Genomic DNA, 20,852 nt, shown 5'->3' with positions numbered 1-20,852 from the left:
TGACACATAATAAAACCAAGATACAGAATATTTGTCACAACCTGAAAATATTAGGAGACATAAATAAAGATTTAAAAAATAATAATAATATACCATCCTCGACCTACAATGGATGTTAGGTTAATATGTAAACGGGTTTCTGGATGGGTTGAGTTTTTCGTAGCATAGACGGGTTGGGTCGTCTGGCTGGAAACCTTAAAAAAACGTTACAGGCATATTTAAACCAAAAGATGAAAGAGGATATTAAGCTCAGCTCATCAGTAGTTCACCAATACTTACACCTAAAGGCTTCAAACTCTTCTAAAAAAGTGATATTACATAGCTTAATCGAGTCTACTACTCGGTTCAGAATCGTCCAGTTCTGTTATTCTATTCAATAAGTGCAAAAAAAAAGGATGAATGGCAGGTAACATTCCACTTCCCTTGAGAAACATTTATTTGTTTCATCATATTTATATACAACACTAAGTTGCAGATCAAGTGCTACATTATCTCAATGTCACAATAATAATACTATAACCAACCTGTCCCCTCCTCCATCAAGCAACAATTAAATCCTCGCTCGAATGTAAAGGAAACTGATAAAATGGTAATGACCAAACCCCAAAATTGCTCTGGCTAAGTTCCCCAGCTCATGAGAGAAAGAATACGTCATAGTACACACTTTTGACTCAAACCTATATCCCCTAACCTACCTTGTAAGCACTGTGCCATGCCCTCACCTCGAGGCTCCTGCTGCGGCCCCTTTATCATACTCCCCTTGCTCCTCCTTGGCAAACTCTTCAATCAATTGACGCTGTCTTGGTGTCAAATTCCTGCACCCAAGTTGGCAAATTTCATCATTAGATAGTGTAATACAGGATAGCTTCAGGGGTGTGTGTACCTTCTCTAGTAGAAGATGTTTCAAGAGTATTTTGAGGCCATTATAAATCTCCTCAATTCTAAATAACAGGCTTAAGAAAGAGACTAGAGTAGTAAAAAAGGTGCAGTAGTTGGCAGTCATTTCCATATTTTACACAAAAGGGCACCTACGTGGGAATGCTGACATTGAAGTGAACAAACTGATCCCCAAATGAGTAGGAATTCCGTCCTTTTATTCCTGCATGAGCACACAGAAATGTTATAAGCTTGAACAAGAAAGTTTATAACAAGGTTAACCGACTCTGTGCACATTAAAGAAAAATGCTTTGAGAAGCTGGGAGGCCTGGCGAACAATGTAGTTATTCGTTATTACACACATCAGATTGTAAATTGATAAAACTCCAACTACGTCTCACACTGTGACTTGATATGGAAAATACCCAAATCAACTGACATTCAAGTATAACTTGAGCATTCATCAAAATAAGTAAACCAGAAGAAAAAATCTGCATCAAACAAAGTAAATGAAGTTCTTACCTTTCTTTTTAAGGACAACCTTTTGGCCAGGTTGAGTGCCAGAACGAACCTACAAACAACAGGATGTCAAAACTTGGGCACGGAGATCAAGCTATCAAAGGACAAATAATAAAATTAATTCCTCCTTTATTTTGAACAGACAATAAAGCAAATTGGCTTGTATAAATAGCCTTAACATTCTTGCAATGACCCTTGCCCACAAGAAACAGACCAGTAACTACTTCTCAGAACTCATATAATGCAGGGTACGAATGATTTGAAGACTCAAAAACTGACAAGGTACTATCTCAATGTAGATTGAACAAGTACGATAATTGCTTAGTTAACCTAATCACTGCAGAAAATAGAATCTACTTTATGCCCTAAACTTTTCATGTTGGGAAATTTCTGGTCAAGTAGTAGAAGATTCTTAACCCAAATAAAAAAGGAATTAATAAATATCTGGAAACAGATCAAACAAGAGCTTGCCTAATTTACCACCTAGTATCAGTGCAGAATATTTGATCTACTTCTTCGCCTTAAATTCCAACTCCAGGAACTTTCTGACGAAGTGGTACTTTGGCAGTTGCTGTTATAGAGGTCAAATAAGCTCATTTGTCAGGAGATTTTCCACTTAATTTGATTTTCTTTGAATAGTTTAGGTGGACCCTCACTAGAACTTTGGCAAAAAGAAGTAGTACAATAAGTTTGTATGACAGGCATTAGTGTTTATATTTCATGATAACATCATGCTACTCTCACTTTTCAATTCATGAAATTCTGAGCAATGCGGAAAAAAATCCAAGCTCCCTGCCGACTTTCAACATTGCCTCCCAGTAGTCCCTGAGCGCTCCCTGTGGTTCATCTCTTCCTGCTATTTTCAACTCTAAGCCCAACCATCATAAAACCAGTATCACCCAATATATTTCTACTCTTATAGTGTTACTTGAACATTGCCTTCACAATGAGTATTAGACATGCTGAGATATGCTAGGAGGAACATCTCACTTTACCAAGTTGTAGGGACAATCAAAGTGCATAAGAATCAAACTTTTAAACATTCTAAGAAGGAAAATAGAGGATAAAGGTTAACCATGATAAGCTTAATAGTATTTTAGTACCTTAACAACAACATCTCCTGTCAGAGTTGGGACTTGGATTGTTCCTCCCAAGATTGCCTGCAGTTAAGTATTCATTAGAATCTAACCATCATAAATAGAGAAGATTCATAATTCATAGCTTTAGGAACCACAAAAAGAAACAACAAAATGGCAGAAGCATGTGGCCTCAGGTTGACAACTGTGATGGCTATCAGATGTCCATAAATGATGCATTGTTACTTTTTGGTCCCTGAGTTCCCAGCAGGTGTTAATGTCATAAAATTTGTCAATTAGCTCATGTGTAGAATATTAATGCACAATGTTTCATCTGGTATACTCGATCCACTAAGTACATATAGTTTTTAATCAGTGGTAATCTACGTCAAGAACTTAGGTAAATGGAATTGAAAGGTTTAAAAGATTATTAGCATCACAAGAAGAAGATTTTGAAGACAAAAAAACGCCAGGAAACAGTGAAATGAGGATGACAATTTAGATGCCAAAAATAACACTGAAAACAGTAAGCAAAAATCTACTCAAGAATTACGAGGGAATAGTTGACTGTAGTTACTCTATATTCCTTAATATACTGCAGCAACAAATTTGTTTAGATCAACAAAGCTTATATTTGGTTATGGAAATAGTACCTGGGTGATACTCAAAACAGCATCTACATGAATATCAGAGCCTTCTCTCCGGAAAACAGGGTCTTCTCTGACCTAAAAAAGGAATACCAGAAGCCTCTATGAATAACATGAATCAAATTTGAGAACAATAAAACCTGACATACAAAAGAACCATGTTTCAACCGAACCTTAAGAACAACGTAAAGATCTCCAGGTCGATTGCCTTCAGGATCTGCTCCACCACTTCCATACACCTTGAGTGTCTCGTCAGTGTCAACTCCTGTTGATGAAAATTAACGAGTCATACAGAATATCTAGGGGCATGCACAGGCACAAGCCAAAACATATTATGTCCCTTGCTACAGCATGTATCGGTTTCCCCTTTTGGAATTGATCTGTATGTAGACAAGAATAATTGTATATGTGTGTTTTTATGGACAAGATACTAGTCCATGTGTGTTTTTATGGTTTCATCTGTTTCTTCGGTTTCACGGAAGAGGCAATGAACCATTAAACATCACATAATAAATAGAGAAAACAGCGGAGGCAAAAGTTGTTCAACACAGAGAGTTTTACCCTGTGCTATATAGAAGCTCTAATGCTAAAAGCACTGTATGGGCATCCATTAGTGAAAGAAAAGTTGAGTGGAAGTAAATTCAGAACAGCCCACATGCATATTTTAGCAATAAGATGCTGGTGCTTTCATCTGACATTATTTTCCCCATTTTGGTTTCTTTGGCATATTTTTGGAGAAGGGCAAAACGGGCAATTGTGGTGCACAAGTCTCAACTATGCTATAGTTTTATAACATGGGTTACATCAACTTAAGTTGCTAAATCAATAATGAACGGACTCTAACAAATGGATTTCAAAACAGCAGATTACAAAAAATGCATCAGATAGTTATGTTGACAAATCAGGTATATTTCACACCATAATTACTTCATGCATAGATATATCTGTGGTTACAGCATACCAGGCATGATATCCACTTTCACTGTCTTTGGTCCTCGTAGTACACGGTTTCCTTTGCAAGACTTGCAGAAACTCTGTAGGCCAAGAATAATTCTATTAATGTTTCAATCTCTAACACAACTATGCATCAAACAAAGCCAATTCATCAAAGTAAAAATTGAAATGCTAGTTAATACTCCAACTGGCAGTGGTTAAGAGTCCAAAGATACACTCCTCCTCTAAGTGATGTACGCATTACATAATTATAGGACTAAAAGTGTCGGCTGAAGAGTTAAAAGAAAATTTTTTAACAGTTCATTGTTTCAAGAGCAAGACTTCAATCATCTTATGGAATATAGAACACTTGAGAAGAGACACTTCCTCCGTAAACTAGAGTAGTATTCTTCCTTATTAAAAAAAAAAAACTAAGACTAATATTCCTCCAAATATCACCCGACTGAAGACACTCTTTGTATAGGATGTACATTTAGGAACTTTATCTTATCCAAGTTCCAACTTCTAAAAAATTAAAATGGTTATATTTTTGCCCTACTGGGATGAAGTGAAATTAAAGATTCCTCCTGTGATGGTCATGACATCTGTTAAGCATAATAACTATACCTATTTATGTAGCAAACCAAGCACAATGATCATTTTCCATTTAAAAAAGGAAAGAACAATCAGTTATTTGCATGCATAACTAACAACTCTGTTTTTTGTAGACAGGATGTCATACCGATACGATTTTCCCTGTTCCTTTGCATGAAGGACAAGTCGTCTGAAGTGTGAAAGGACCAGTTTGCGAGATTGACTGTAAAGGGATATTGAAAATATAAGATAAAAGGAGCCAACATTATAACAAAGAAACATGCATGTTGCTGGAAGTAAAGAATGGAAATAAGCAAAGGGTACTAACCACGCCTGAACCTTTGCAGCGCCTACAAGTTTCAGGTTTAGTGCCAGGGGGCACACCACTTCCACCTAAAAGAGAAACAAGGGAAGAAGAAAAGGAACTACAGTAAGTACCAAGTAGAGTGGAGTCCAACTCACTAACATGAGCTAGAAGGTGTGGACTACTTGAAATAAATTTTATAGGTTGAAAGGGGCTAGACAAACTATGTTAAGCAAATTCACAAGATATCACCTGTCACAGCTCACATCAAAACCCTGCAGTAACTTATTTAATGTCTTGTTCCTTATCAGGAAAAAAACTTATTTAATCTAGTTATTTATTTAATCTAGTTAATAACCAGACTTTGATCAACTTGTAGGCACTTTAATGCTCATGTATCACACAGTAGTACTTAAGACATATTGATCCCCTATTTAGATTCCTCCCCCTCCCCCCCACCCCCCACCCCACCCAAAAAAAAAAAAGAGGCAAAAAGGCAAAAAGCAAATCGCTGGAAGTGTATATATACCACAAGCAGTGCAAGGCAAATCAGTTTGGAATGTTATGGTCTTAGAGCACCCCTGAACAGCTTCCATGAAGGATAGTTCAATCGGAACCTGCAGTAAAGGGACAAAAACTGTTAAAAAGATAAATGGCGGAAGTGCATAAAAAAAAATAGCCACAACAACAGATGAAGGAGACAGAAAAGGAGAAAACCTTGACATCCTCTCCACCCATGTCTCTGTTAAAGATGTTGCCAAAAATCTAATCTCCAATAAATGCCAACAGAAAATGGAGAAGGGTTAGATCTCAAGGATTGGAAGTAAGAATGCAAAAGAAATGGGCATAACAGAGTAACCTGTTGCAGGTTCACCTAATATTGTGTCATGTTAAGCATAAAATCACGTTTAAGCTTTTACAGTCGTGATGCATCTGAAGAGACCATAAAAGTTGATGCCTAAGAGGTTAAGAAGAGCTATCAAGCATCTGTTTTCACAGTACCTCATCGAACATCTCAATAGGTAAAAATGACATCAGCTATTTATTACTCCTGTGTTTTCCAATATTTGTGTTTGTTACTTTCTGTCCCAATTTACATTTTAGTATGTCCCAAAAAAGTTGTTTGAAATCTCATTCTACCATTAAAGAGATTATTTATAGCCACACAAATGTCTAAGGCTTGTTTTAGACTACAAGTTCCAAAAGTCTTCACTTCTTCCATAAATTCAATCGCCAGTCAAACAGTGCCACATAAATTGGTATAGAGGGGAGTAATACTTAATTCGCTGCCGAACAAGTACCTCTTCACAAACATTTGGCTTTTTTTCTTTTGATAATGGTAACTTTCACAAATATTTGTCTTTGTAGACTCTATCCTTCTACAAACTCCCTCAAACGTCATAGACTCAAATAGCTTTCTATAAATGGGGCTAAAATTCATGGAAAGGAGAGAACAGAGGGTGTGATACTGTTTGGCAATCAGGTGCGCACACACTCTAATGCCGGCTGTGATACTGTTTAGCAAAAACACAACCAATAATCTCTTGAAATATCTATGGAAGAGAGAACAGAGGGTCATATCAATTCACCAGAGGACCTCTCTCATGAAGAGCACATTACTAAACTTTGTATCTAGCTCAAGAACCAACTTTTTGTAGAGGCCAACATCAGAGGTGAATTAGTAGAATTCAATGCTTAACAGACAGCTAGAGAAAAAAGTAAAAATCTAGAATACCACCATAGAAATTTTCCAATGCAAATGAATTATCAGAGAACTAAACCAGGAAGGTCCTTACATCAGCATTTTTAAACATGTCTTCAAATGGACTTTTGAAACCACCAAATGGATCAAATCCAGGACCTCCACCTCCACCACTGTTCATATTATTAAATGCATCATGCCCAAGCTGCATATTCAACAATGCATCAGAATGCCTCTCATTCAAGAGGAAACATAATCAAAGTCATGAATGTTTATAGGCAAATAAACCCCTAATATGCAAATAAAAACAAACAGAGAACCAAATGTTTGCCAGGTTCATGTGCAAAGTAACCCATAAGGCATGTCAAACCTGATCATATTGTTCACGTGTACTATCATCCTTCAAAACCTGCATTTGCCACATAGATGAACAAACAATTGGTCATCCAAAATTCCATACAGTAATGGCTTCAGCAATAACTTCTTTACAGAGCAAAAAACTTCTCCAAAGTGGCTAGTACCTCATAAGCCTTTGAGACTTCTTGAAACTTTTTTTCAGCATCTGGGTCATCTTTGTTCATATCTGGATGCAGTTGCTTTGCAAGCTAAGCATAGCGAATGTATAATCAGTAACAAAGATAAGGTGATACTAACACCAGAAACTTTTAATTGCAAGATGCTAGTTCAGTCATTACAAAGTCCTCCTTGACTAGAACTTAGCCAATCTTATATTTGCAAACAATATTAACTAATCCAGAAGGGGATGATAACATACCCCATAATAAGCCTTTTTTATTTCGGAGGCAGTTGCATTCCGATTGACGCCAAGAACCTCATAAAAATCTTTCATACTCATGCCTAACCAACCATTGAACAGCGAAGAGGTTATGTTAGTTAAAATACATAACCAGTCTAATATGAAAATACATACGAGAGAATCAAAAACTAATTCTAACAAATACCTCCATTACCACTTTGAAAGATTACCACCAAAATTTCCAAGATGAAACATCATATGGAAAGCATTTCACAGTGAACAATAATGTTTTACAATACAAATATTAACTGCTTCCAGATATACAGATATGGGAAGCAATTCATAGTGAACAACAATGTTTTATAATACAAATCTTATCCGCTTCCAAATACACAGATATACCATTCACAGTGGGTAAATGAGTCGCATATATGTTATCAACAGAGTAAGATGTAACCATTGCACATCCTGGAAACCAAGATAATGAAAGCATGCCTTATATGCTATGTTGCTCGGACTCATCAAAAATGTCTACATGTGCGTGTCAGATTCTCCACAAGTAGTGTATTTTTGAAGAACCCGGCACAGGTGCGGCAATGTAAGTGAAGAGTCCGCACAACTTAGCCTATATGAAACATTTTCAACCAGGAATTTGTTACTTTTGATAACGTTTATATAAATTGGATAATGGACCCACCCCTCTAACCCCTTCTTCAGTTAAATACCTGACTTTTGCCTAGTGAAGGGTTCGAACTTACGACGTGCGGTTAACCCACAAAACGCACGCTGCACTCTTACAACTAGACCATAGCCCTGAGAGCACAATTTTTACTTTTTTGTGAGATGGAAAGTTTTATATCAAGTTGTTACTTCAACAATTTACTTATTTATTATTTAGAAAGAATAACTCACCTACTAGCATACATAATAACAGATCTCATTCTACACTGGCTGCACAATGCTTTTTGGAGGGGAAAACAGAGAGCAATTAAAAGTCTTTTTTTTCACAATTAAAAAGGAGATATACCGGTTTAAAGGAAGAAACCAGTAGATGTGACTAATCTTCACCTCACCTCCACTCTCTGAGAGAAACTCAGAATGCACCATAGGGAATAAGAAAAATAAATTTAGACTGTCTCTTCTATCAGCTTTCCTCTTCCAATATACACAAGCTGTTCTCCCCCTCCCCCCCAAACACCGTCCCCCCTCTCTCTCTAAATACACACATACACACCCTATTTATCGGGCTACCATCATTCTCCATAGAAGGCATAAACAAGCTCTGCCTGCTAGCTAGAGCTTCTGTACCGCTTTTTTTACCTCTTCTTGGAAAATAGTAGCAGACTTGCAATTTACAGAAGAAACCAAGAGATGCCGTGGAAGTTTTGCAATTTCTACCTCTGTCTTACCGGTCTGTATGAACATGCATAATGAGTACTCATCAGGTTTTAGAGGCCAAATGTATTTCAATTAACATGGAAAAAGAGTCAAAGGAGAGCAAGCTAACAACCGATTTACCTAATGAAACTAACCCCTAAAAATAACATTAAACACATCCAGAAGAAATTATAGCTGGATTGCCACAAGCTGTTCTATCGATTGATAAAAAGGAACATGTTGGGAAAACAAGGTATTTTATCTGGTCCGATTAGCCTAATGAGAAAAATCTACAGAAATATGTTACCCATTAAATATCTAATTAACACAAGAACTCCAATTTAGAGTCCATAAAGACCTAAAATTTACCTCATTCAAGTAGAGCAGTAGACTAACTGACTAACATAAAAGAGATAATTCCTCAAGATTATCAAATCAAGCAACTAATAGAGTGACATAACCCGCAACCAGCCATATACGGAAGCGAGATAACGGAAGCTCAATACTCGGAAGGGAGTGGTTAACTGGTACCTGTTCCATGAATTGATCTTGTGGCACCAAAATTGGATTTGAATTGCCCAAGTCTTAACCAATCCCTTTCGCTGCCCCCTATGAGTTCACAATATCAAAAATTCAATTCAAGTTTTTTTAAGCAAATAAATTACAGAAGGTCAATTCATACATACCATTCTTTGAATTGAAATAAAACAATCCCCTTGTTTGATTGCATACTGCCGTGTTATATCCCCTACAACCCTCCTTCAACAAAGATCCAGTAGTCTACAAATTCAACATTGCTCACACATCAATACAAAAAAGAAAAAAATGCAGAGAGCGACTGAGATAAAAGGAGAGGATAATACAGAAGAAAAGGTGCAGCGAGCAAGACGGTGAGCAAGACGAAGACCATTTGAGCTGACCATTTTAGTAACACTGAAAAAAGCTAAAGCAAAACAGTTCTCGACTATAATAAACCCTAGAAAAACCCTAGTTTGTCAAGTGAAAAAAGATTGATTTTTTTTTTCAATTGATGGGGTTTCGATAGAGCATATAGACGTCTACCCACACAAGCCTCAAGCTTCTTTGCGAGCTTTGCAATGGAAGGTTCTAGTTTAATGGCGGAAGTAGTATCAGGGGCTCCTCCTTTTGTGGAAGCCCTTTCACAGGGCCTAATTAGATATTAGGCTGAAATTCAGGGGCTTATTTGACAAATATATAGATTTTTTTGTGTTCTTTAAAGTGAATCTAGGGCATACGCAAATGTTTAGAACAGTGTGGAAACAAAAATTTAACTTTCTTTTTCTCCAAGAAAGGGAAGATTTAAACATTAATAATTTCGAAACAAAAACATTATAGTAAAATTATATATTATGGTTTCACTTTCAACCCATCTTCCAATTTTGATTAATACGAGGATAAAATGTATCAATACTGATTTCATTCGGTAAATATCTTATATATTTTTGTCATTGTTGAAAAACATACTAATCTGATGAACTTACATTTCATTTTATTAATACATGCTTTGGTAATTATTTGACATTTTAAAAAAATATTATAAAATTTATTTTTAGTGATTAATCTAAGATCAAAGTAAATTCATCTTATTAGTAAAGAATATATTATTTTTCAAATTCAAAATATTAAAGAGGGGGGAGAAATTAAAATAGTTATATCGTATTAAAAATTAACAGAATTATTTAATATTTTATAAAAACTCACTTAACTTATGAAGATAGCCTATCAAAATAACTTATTTATTTTTAGAACAATAAAAAAGTTAATAAACTATTGTATGAACACCTTTTTTTAATAGTACTTAATTACTTTTTAAGTGTTATTTTTTTTATGAACGTCAATCAACTAGGTTTGAGTAACATTAGAAATCAACAGTCATATAATATTTTATAAAAACTCACTTAACTTACGAAGATATCCTAGCAAAATAACTTTACGTAAAAAATCACTTAACTTATGAAGATATCCTATCAAAATAACTTTTATTTACTTTTAAAATAATAAAAGTTAATAAACTATTGTATGAACACGTTGAAATCTTTTTTTTTAATAGTACTTAATTACTTTTTAATTGTTATTTTTTTAATGAACAATAAAGTCAATCAACTAGGTTTAAGTAACATTTTGTATGAATTTTGAAACCTTTTTTATAGTATTTATTTACTCTTGATTCCGAATAAAATAGATATCAAATATGAATGTTTATCTTTATCAACTAAAACTAGACTATAGTTGATCAGATTTTATCGAATTTTAATACAAATAACAAATATTAAACAGGAAAGTAAAGACTGAACTGTTTGATATTTTTTTCCATATATATAAGGAGAAAGAAATAACAATATTGTTAAGCACTACTACTAGAGGAAATTGAAAAAATGCAAAGATGTAGCAGTACTTCATGAGTTAATTAGCAACCTAAAAACAAAAGTTCAAGCTACTTTTGCCAATTACAATAGAAGCTTCACTGCCCAAATGAATTTACCAATGTATATACACACAAAAATGCTTTTATATACACTATATAATTTTTCGACGAGACAGATAACTGCTTGTACCATTTTCATGTTTATCACCACACACCAACGTCCTGGCGCTCGCATAGTCCAATCATATCAGCAGTTTTCATCAGCATATCTCGTCCAAATGATCTCGATATCCCTAATTTGATCAGATGATATGAACAATCTCTCAACATCCTGCGATGAATTCGAAGTTTTGAGTACTGCTAAAGAATTATCCTTCAATACTTCATCATCTTCTGGTGCTAGCAAATAAATGCCAATAAACACAGAAATCATTCCAAAAACGAACATGGTTGTTCTTAAAGCATCAAACACCTTGTATTCCTCAAAGTAGACAAATCCAGTACAGATTGAGAAAAACGTCCAAGCGATTTGAAACATAGGTACGATAAGTATTGCATCAAATCGCGATAGCCCTTCATTTAACCTCGCCATCCAAAATCCACCTGTACTTATAAACATCAAAAGCATTGAATACGTGAACCCGTTGAGCAATGTTGAATAACCACCACTATCACCACCACCATCACCATCATGAGTCGATGACATTGACAATCTCAATATGTTTGAAAGAGATTTCGCGAACAATACTGAACACGATCCAATTGCACCAGAAACAACTGCATATGAAAACGGAACCAGCATTTGCCCTTTTCCTCTTTTGTAAATTGAATGATGGAAAACAACAACTAAGACCAAACCGATACAGTACACGAGAAACACAATGTTTGTGTAATTTTCACCCAATTGCTCTGTTGTGTAAACAGGGGACTGATGATTACCAAAAGCTACAAGGAAAATGTTTCCAGCAACAACAAAAGCAGTGGCTAACAGTAATTTGATTTTCACTGTTTTGTTCAACACCAAGTACGCGAATCCGATGTTTGAAATGAACTGAATAGATCCCAAAGCTGCTAGAAGTGATTGAGCAGCATAACCAAATGAAATGAAATTGAGACAATTTCCTATTGTGAAGAAGAGAATACCAATTCTCCATGCTTGGAAGTATATAATGGGCTTCATCCTAGCCCTTAAATTTCTCTCATCATGAGCTAATTTAAGTAGATTTGTTCCGAAGTTGATGAAAATGCTTCCTAACAAATTGATCAACGCTCCAATCACCCAATCCCCCATGGACGCACTCGCGGATTCAGAAATTTTAACAAGGAAATTTTTTTCAAAAAAAAAAATACAAAACCTGTGACCTAAAACAATTTTTGAGCCAACATCTTTGCCACTATGCTAGAAGACTCAGATCGCCCAATATAATATTACGATAAACTTGATTCAATCGAATTCTCTGTGAATAAGATAGTTTCACGTTGTTTAAAACACTATTTATGATATTTCTTCGGACTGCAGATTTAAATTATGTGCATAAAGAATAAAGGATCTTTACAAAGCTCAAAAGTTACGAAAAGGGAAGCAGCCAATAAAAGGGTAGGCAAAATTTGAACAAGAAAAGGTCAAAGCTGGTGCCTGGTGGCTTTTTGAGTTTTTCCTTCTTCTTTCCTTTAAAAATTTGGATTTAGGAATAATGTCAACGCTGTGTGTTTCTAGAAGTTTAGAGTTGCGTAATAATTTAACTTTCTACATATCATTTAAAGTCACAGTTGTGAATTAAGTTTAGAGTTAGAAGTATCTAATATCAATACGCATAGCATGACAATTAATAATAAAAAAATGGTGAATTAAGTTGTACGGAGAGAAAACGTAAGTAAATAAATGACGTAGTGATATGAGATAAAAGAATAATCAATTATAATAATTTGATGATAAAGATTGAATAATATTTTTGAGACATGATCAATATAGGAAGGTTTTGATTTTGATATTATTGGATAAATATGAAGTTCGTCAAACTCCGTAAACACAAGATGATGCGGAGTTAGGTGGGGTTTATAGGTTCGGATGAATTTAATGACTTTTCTGTAGATTTTGTATTGATATTAAAAAATTATATATATATATATATATATATATATATATATTATTAACCCGTGAATCGATAGAATGATAACTTAGTGGTAAGGGGTGCGATATAAATGTCTTTCACACTAGTGATGTGGGTTCAAACCCCACTATCAATCTTCTGTGCTAAAAGTTAAAATCTCAAACTCCTAATTTTGGCTCCACCTCTATCGATCTCTACTGATACATAAATACAACCAAACAAGGATGAAATAGACCTATCAATTTGCGTAAAGAAGAGGATATTACGATTTACGATTCTCATTATTGATGCACAATTATAGTGTTCATATATAAGTGGAGGACTTGACATTTGAGAGTGAGGGATTCCATGGAGGCTAGGCTACTCTCTTAAAATTTATTTACTATAATTAATAGTCATTTAGCCTTTGTATTAGGGATTATACAATTTCTGATTAAACATTTTAACTTTTTTAGAGTCCGTTTGAATTAGCTTAAAAGTCGATCAAATTTTCTTTTAAGTCTGTTTTTTACGTTTGAAAATGTTTGAATAACTTTAAATAAGTCAAAAATGACTTAAAGTAAGTCAAAAATAAAAAATTTAACTTTTTATTTTTGACTTAAAAGCTAATATTTTTTTCAAAAGAAATCAATTTTAAGAATTCTTAATTGTTAGTACTACTTTTTAAAAATTAATATACAGTTTTTCCCCCACCTTTACTTATCCTTTAACTTTAATAAACGTAGAGAGAGATAAAATTGGTGAAAGAAAGTAGTTCAAAAATTAAAGTCAAAGAAATAATAAAAGTAATTTTAGAGGAAGATAAATTTATTAAAGCTTAATCTAAAAAAACTTCTTATCTCAATGAGTTTCTCATTCTTTGAATGAAAAATTGTGTTTATAATATAAATGATATTTATTTATTAGGATAATGCTAAATGATATTTATTATAATATTTTGTAATTTTAAAATATTCTTTTTAGTTAAAAGGTAAAAATGTTCAAAAAGGCTAAATAATATAAGGTAAAATGATATTCTAATCATATTTTTTGGCCAAAAGGATTTTTCCTATTTCTTATAATTAATACACTATAACAAAAATAATTTTTATCATCAGCAGATATGCACATCAAATAAAAGTACTGAATCGTTTATCGATATTGACTTGGCATCCTTTAAGAAACTATAAATAAAAAGGTAATTTTAATATATCATCTTTTTAAAATATAATGTCTTGAAAATATAATAGATAAATGACTATAATTAATTATAAGGATAAATTAGAAACTAAGTATAAAATAACTAATGAATTTTATTAAGTGGACAACTATTGTTGGATAGAGAACATAGTTAATCACAATTAAATTAATGTTGATACAGACTTTAGAGATATTTTATAAAACAGTTAAACATATTTAGCAGCAATAAAATTATTATCGTTAACTAATTACCGTTAAAAATCATATTTGATAAAGTAATATATTATGACTTATGAGCTCCACACTAATTCTCCATGGGATGAATGGGTGGTGATGTAATTCCTGTTATGCGCATAAAAATAGTATTATTTTAATAAAAATTTTGAATTCTAATAATTTAAGAGGAATAATTTGACCGTTTGTACTTGTCAATATTAAATTCGATCATTTAAAATATTTATGAAAAAATGAACTAGATCTAGCAAGGTCAAACAAATTAATTAGATTTTGTTATAAAATTTTAGCCCCAAAAAATATTTTTTTCTTTGTAAAAAAAAAACAAAAAAACTTTTGAGCGAGCACGTTAACAATCGTTAATTATCATTAAGTTTTATGTCATTATAAATTTTAAGAACATCATATATATTATTATAAGTGGGAAGCTCCAAAATAAAAAGTTGAATTACCATTTTGCCCCTCTACTAAATTAAAACTTTTATAATTTTCATTCAAAATCTTGACCTTTCAAATTTTTTCACACAAATTTTAAAAAAATACAAATGAGTAATTATTCCTTAAAGACAAGAAATTAAAGTAGATTAAAGTTAAATTTCATCTCTATCTTTTTTTATATTTATTTTAATAGTATTTGACCTTTCAATTTTCCATGTGTCTTTTCATGTTTCCATAATTTTGTTGTATAAATTTAACTTTTCTAAGAAAAACTTTAATTTATTATTTCCTACAATTCTTGTGTGTAGGAACTCTAAAATTTATTTCACTCATTAAATTTTTTTTCTTTCATCTCCCAACTTCTTTTTACATTTTCATTCATATTTTAATGTATAAAATTTCTTTGTTTTATTGGTTGGACATAGTTTAATCTTCTCAATAATATTTATTCTGATTAATCTTTTCACATTCGTTAAATACTCTATAAAGTGTATCATAAGGTGGGTTTGTCCAATTATTCCATTTGCCTTCTTTGGTTAGATTTCTCGTCCAAAAAGAGTCTTACTTCAGATAAATCTATTCCAATATAATTGATTTAGCTACAAATATTGACCAACACCTTTTGTATTATTGCTAAAATAGCAGCATATTCACTTCTTTTAGTATAATATCTATTTATGAAAAGCTTCTGTTGCAATAAAATTCAAATTCTGATACAAGTTGATCTGTGAATGCCTTTGCATATTTGAACTTTGAAATGTGGACATGGACTATGCTTGGAGCACACAGGTTCATAGTTGACTGTGTGTTCGTGTAGTTTAAAATGATATGAAATACACGTGTTCGAGAACTAGTTTACAAAAAAGTGTCAATAACCTCTAAAAAATTAAAACATTAATTATCGCTAAAAATTATTTTTTTTAATCTATCACATAATTTTTTTTTTCAGTTTAACTAGAGGGAACAATCACATGTTCTAGTTATACATTATTATCACAAATCAAACCCATCAAATTATAATCCTCTATATGATTATTGAAATAATTCTTTAAAGAAAATGCAAACTTTTTTTCTAGTCCAAAGTAAGGGAAGTAATTATGGAAGTAATTAAGAAAAGAATAAAGCCTTAAAAGGCTATCTTTGGGAATTTTAAGTGTCTTGCTTTAGCCTTAATTTTTTGGCTTGAGTTTGAGTGTTTGACATCACATGCTTCTCTTCATGCTCTACTAACAAGAATGGAATGCCTTAAAAGATCACAAGATCCAAGTAAGGCATTTTCACTTTATTCTCTTTTTCCCCTTTTTTAACTTCTCTCCTCTTTTTTTTTAAAAAAAAAAAATCTTTTTCTCGTTTTATTGATTATTGCGAGATTAACCTATATACACTATCAGTCTCAAAAGAATTCCGTCCTATCAATGCATATTAAAATATTGAAGAGGGTTTGTCCATCTTTAAAACGATTTGATAGTATATTTTTAAGGATAACCATAGTTCTTGCCTAAAAGCGTTTAAATTTACTCCAGCCGAGGTAATCATATCAATTATAAAGGAAATTAAGACTTAAAAGCAAGAATGTAAAACTAAGAAAAGAAAAAACATTGGATCTACATCTAGAATGTTCTCAATTTCTAGCTTAAAGTAACTAATAAAAGCTAAAAGAGCATGAAGTGTGGAACAAATTAACCAGCAAGAGAATATCTTAATTCAAAAGTGTATATTTGACACCATTAGAAGAGTATCAGCATTCACTTTTAGCAAAGATTTCATTGAACAATTTTTACGCGATCATTATAATACAATAGGCTCATATCATATCGACAGTTATTACATGTTATTGTAGGTCATGTTAACGTGATGATGTACATAATATTGTCGGTACATATAAGTTAAACGAACGTGTACTGCTTCATGTTCAAGCAGACATTAACAAATACATTCTTCTTCTATATTTTTCTCATTTTCCTCTTCTTTTCTCTGCATATATCACATTGTACTGTTTAGTTTGTTTTCTACTTTGCCAAAAAAAAAATTATTCCTTTCACTCTATTTCTATTTCATAGAATATTTTTCTAGAACTATTAAACAGCTTCTTCATCAAATCATTCTTTTCTTGTAGAATGCACCTTGATACTACACTTAAAAACAACAAATACAAAGTTGTTTACTTCAATCCTTTAACTTACTACTATGAACTATCTTTGTTAAATATTAGAATCTGGTTGCTTGAGACTTGAGTCTTGAGATATCTTGAGAAGAGTTATTTGTTGGTGGCGAAAAACAAGAACAAAAAGGGAGGGAGATATGAAGTTAATAGTAGAAGTAATAGATGCTTATGATCTTATGCCAAAAGATGGTGAAGGATCAGTAAGTGCATTTGTAGAAGTTGATTTTGAAAACCAACTTAGCAAAACTAGAACTGTCCCAAAAAATCTCAACCCCACTTGGAACCATAAACTCATTTTCCATCTTGACGATATAAAGAATCATCGATACAAATACATTGATGTTTCTGTGTATCATGAGAGAAGGCCTATTCCAGGGAGAAACTTTCTTGGAAGGGTGAGAATTCCTTGCTCAAATATAGTCAAGAAAGGGGAAGAAGTTTATCAAAGATTCCAACTTGAAAAGAAATGGTTTTCCTCATTTGTTAAAGGAGAGATTGGCCTCAAAATATATATTTCATCACCATCTGATCCAAATTTATATCCTAAAAAATCTCCTAGTCCTTCAAATATCCCGTCCATCGAAAATCCAGAACAGTTAGATAATCCACCACCTTCACTTCCTGCTTCTGAAGTTTCTACTCTTGATACTCCTAAAGATAGTAACAGTTCAGAAGTACAAAACACTGAAAACACTGCAATTTCTGGTGCTGATCAGTCTTCAAGCTTTGCTGTAGTAGAAAAAACTGGTCATCTTACTCCAAGTGAGCAGGACACAGAATCAGTTGAGCACATTGAAGAAACATCTCAATTTGTATTCAAGCATCAAGCTATGCAGCAACCAGTCATATCAATAAGGAAGAGACCAGGTTTCCAACCGACAATGCAGCATGGGGTAGACCACCCCCGAGCTATTCCTAGCCACCAAGGTGTCCAACTGCCAATCCATCATCAAGTAGACCACCCCCGAGCTATTCATGGCCAGCCAGGTGTCCAACCGCCAATGCAGTATCAAGTAGCCCAATCCCGAGCTATGCATAACCACCCTAAAGATGACTATGAGCTGAAGGACACGAATCCTCAGCTTGGGGAGCAATGGCCACGTGTTGGAGGTTACGGAGGAAGAGGATGGATGAACAGTGATAGACATGCAAGCACATACGACCTTGTGGAGCAGATGTTTTATCTTTATGTTCGAGTGGTTAAGTCCAAAGATCTTCAACCAAGTGTACTCACCGGTAGCTGTGACCCATATGTGGAGGTGAAGATGGGGAATTACAAAGGACGGACAAAGCATTTTGATAAGAAAATGAATGCAGAATGGAACCAGGTATTTGCTTTCTCTAAAGATCGAATTCAGTCTTCAGTTCTTGAAGTTTATGTGAAGGATAAAGATATGATGGGAAGAGATGATAATCTTGGAAAGGTGGTTTTTGACTTGAATGAGGTCCCAACAAGAGTTCCTCCTGATAGTCCCCTGGCTCCTCAATGGTACAGACTGGAGGATCAACGAGGAGAAGGAAAAATAAGAGGGGAGATCATGCTTGCTGTTTGGATGGGAACACAAGCAGATGAAGCATTTTCAGATGCCTGGCATGCCGATGCTGCCTTTGTTCATGGAGAGGGGGTAATGAGCGTCAGGTCCAAAGTTTATGTCTCTCCAAAACTTTGGTACGTGAGAGTAAATGTTATTGAAGCTCAAGACATCATCCCAAATGACCAGAGCCGTCTCCCTGAAATTTTTGTGAAAGCTCAGGTGGGAAATCAGGTTCTCAAAACCGATATATGCCCTGCTCGAACAGCAAATCCAATGTGGAATGAGGATTTGGTTTTTGTAGCTGCTGAGCCTTTTGAGGAGCAGCTAGTCCTCAGCATTGAGGACCGTGTTCACCCAATGAAAGATGAGATTCTTGGAAAGATAAGTTTCCCACTCAACACATTCGAGAAGAGGCTTGATCACAGGCCGGTCCATTCTCGCTGGTTCAACCTTGAGAAGTTTGGTTTTGGTTCCTTGGAAGTTGACAGGAGGAAAGAGCTCAAGTTTTCAAGCAGAGTTCACCTCAGAGTATGCCTTGAAGGGGGATATCACGTGCTGGATGAATCAACCATGTACATAAGTGATCAAAGGCCAACAGCACGACAGCTGTGGAAACCACCGGTGGGAATATTGGAAGTTGGCATATTAGGTGCAGAAGGACTTCTTCCGATGAAGATGAAGGACAGCAGAGGAAGCACAGATGCCTATTGTGTGGCTAAATATGGTCAGAAATGGGTAAGGACAAGAACCATTCTCGACACTTTCAGCCCCAAATGGAATGAGCAATACACTTGGGAAGTTTATGATCCTTCCACAGTTATCACATTGGGTGTCTTTGATAACTGTCATTTGGGGGTTGAGAAGCAAGGGACTGGAGCAGCACGAGACTCACGCATAGGGAAGGTACGTATCAGATTATCAACGTTAGAATCTCATCGAATTTACACTCACTCTTATCCCCTTCTTGTTCTGCACCCATCAGGGGTTAAGAAAATGGGGGAACTCCAATTGGCAGTAAGATTCACAAGCCTCTCTTTAGCCAACATGATACATACTTATGGCCACCCTTTGCTTCCCAAAATGCACTACCTTCATCCCTTTACTGTCAACCAAGTAGACAACTTGAGGTACCAAGCTATGAGCATTGTTGCTGTTAGACTGGCTAGAGCTGAACCACCACTCAGGAAAGAAGTTGTAGAGTACATGCTAGATGTGGATTCCCACATGTGGAGTATGAGAAGAAGCAAGGCTAATTTCTTTAGGATCATGTCACTTCTTTCAGGCTTAATCTCTGTTAATCGATGGTTTGGTGATATATGTCACTGGAAAAATCCAGTCACCTCAGTCTTGGTTCACATCCTCTTCCTGATACTGATCTGGTATCCGGAGTTGATTCTTCCAACTCTGTTTCTCTATATGTTCCTCATTGGACTGTGGAACTATCGATTCCGGCCAAGGCACCCTCCTCACATGGACACTAAGCTTTCATGGGCTGAAACAGCTCACCCTGATGAGCTTGATGAAGAATTCGACACGTTTCCAACGTCTAGACCCCACGACATTGTTCGAATGAGGTACGATAGGCTGAGAAGTGTTGCTGGGAGGATTCAGACCGTGGTCGGTGACATAGCAACACAAGGAGAGAGGCTGCAGGGGGTGCTAAGCTGGAGAGATCCAAGAGCAACAAGCTTGTTTATCATGTTCAGTCTTTTCGCTGCAGTTATGCTTTATGTGACTCCCTTCAGAGTGGTGGCTTTAGTTGCTGGGTTATATATGTTGAGGCACCCCAGGTTCAGAAGCAAGATGCCTTCTGTTCCCAGCAACTTCTTCAAGAGATTACCAGCCAGAACAGATAGCATGCTATGATGCAAGAGGCTCAAAGTCCAGAGCTCTACTTTTATTTTTCCAGTCTGTATTTCATAATAATCATTTTCATGGTTAATCCTTTTTATAAGTTGCAGTTTATGTAAAATTCCAAGACAATATATGAATTTACTCTTGATTTAGCTTTTGATCACTA

The 20,852-nt window shown here is 34.6% G+C and overlaps 3 protein-coding genes across 3 annotated transcripts; 1 reads left to right on the top strand and 2 right to left on the bottom strand.

The window, feature by feature from the left end:
- Window positions 1-418: 418 nt before the first annotated feature.
- LOC101262659 (chaperone protein dnaJ GFA2, mitochondrial) lies at window positions 419-10,123 on the bottom strand. Its single transcript, XM_004229551.5, has 18 exons — window positions 9,649-10,123; window positions 9,472-9,565; window positions 9,317-9,394; window positions 7,427-7,509; window positions 7,173-7,256; window positions 7,022-7,060; window positions 6,746-6,856; window positions 5,667-5,714; window positions 5,479-5,566; window positions 4,974-5,038; window positions 4,794-4,868; window positions 4,080-4,152; window positions 3,292-3,383; window positions 3,125-3,196; window positions 2,499-2,555; window positions 1,399-1,447; window positions 1,033-1,099; window positions 419-815 (listed from the first exon to the last, which is right to left on the bottom strand). The coding sequence occupies exons 1-18, from the start codon at window positions 9,706-9,708 to the stop codon at window positions 719-721; spliced, it is 1,332 nt and encodes a 443-aa protein (XP_004229599.1). The 5' UTR covers window positions 9,709-10,123; the 3' UTR covers window positions 419-718.
- A 965-nt stretch (window positions 10,124-11,088) lies between these two features.
- Window positions 11,089-12,930, bottom strand: LOC101262352 (probable magnesium transporter NIPA8). The gene has a single exon (XM_004229550.5). The coding sequence runs from the start codon at window positions 12,460-12,462 to the stop codon at window positions 11,419-11,421; it is 1,044 nt and encodes a 347-aa protein (XP_004229598.1). The 5' UTR covers window positions 12,463-12,930; the 3' UTR covers window positions 11,089-11,418.
- A 4,117-nt stretch (window positions 12,931-17,047) lies between these two features.
- Window positions 17,048-20,838, top strand: LOC101262047 (FT-interacting protein 1). Its single transcript, XM_010325961.4, has one exon. It carries the CDS (start codon window positions 17,435-17,437, stop codon window positions 20,696-20,698), a length of 3,264 nt encoding a protein of 1,087 aa, XP_010324263.1. The 5' UTR covers window positions 17,048-17,434; the 3' UTR covers window positions 20,699-20,838.
- Window positions 20,839-20,852: the final 14 nt, after the last annotated feature.

This window comes from Solanum lycopersicum, chromosome 1 (genome assembly GCF_036512215.1).
Source record: "Solanum lycopersicum chromosome 1, SLM_r2.1".
NCBI classification, from domain to species: domain Eukaryota; kingdom Viridiplantae; phylum Streptophyta; class Magnoliopsida; order Solanales; family Solanaceae; genus Solanum; species Solanum lycopersicum.
Note: the sequence above shows the minus strand (reverse complement) of the source record. Positions and strands in the feature narration are given on the sequence as shown.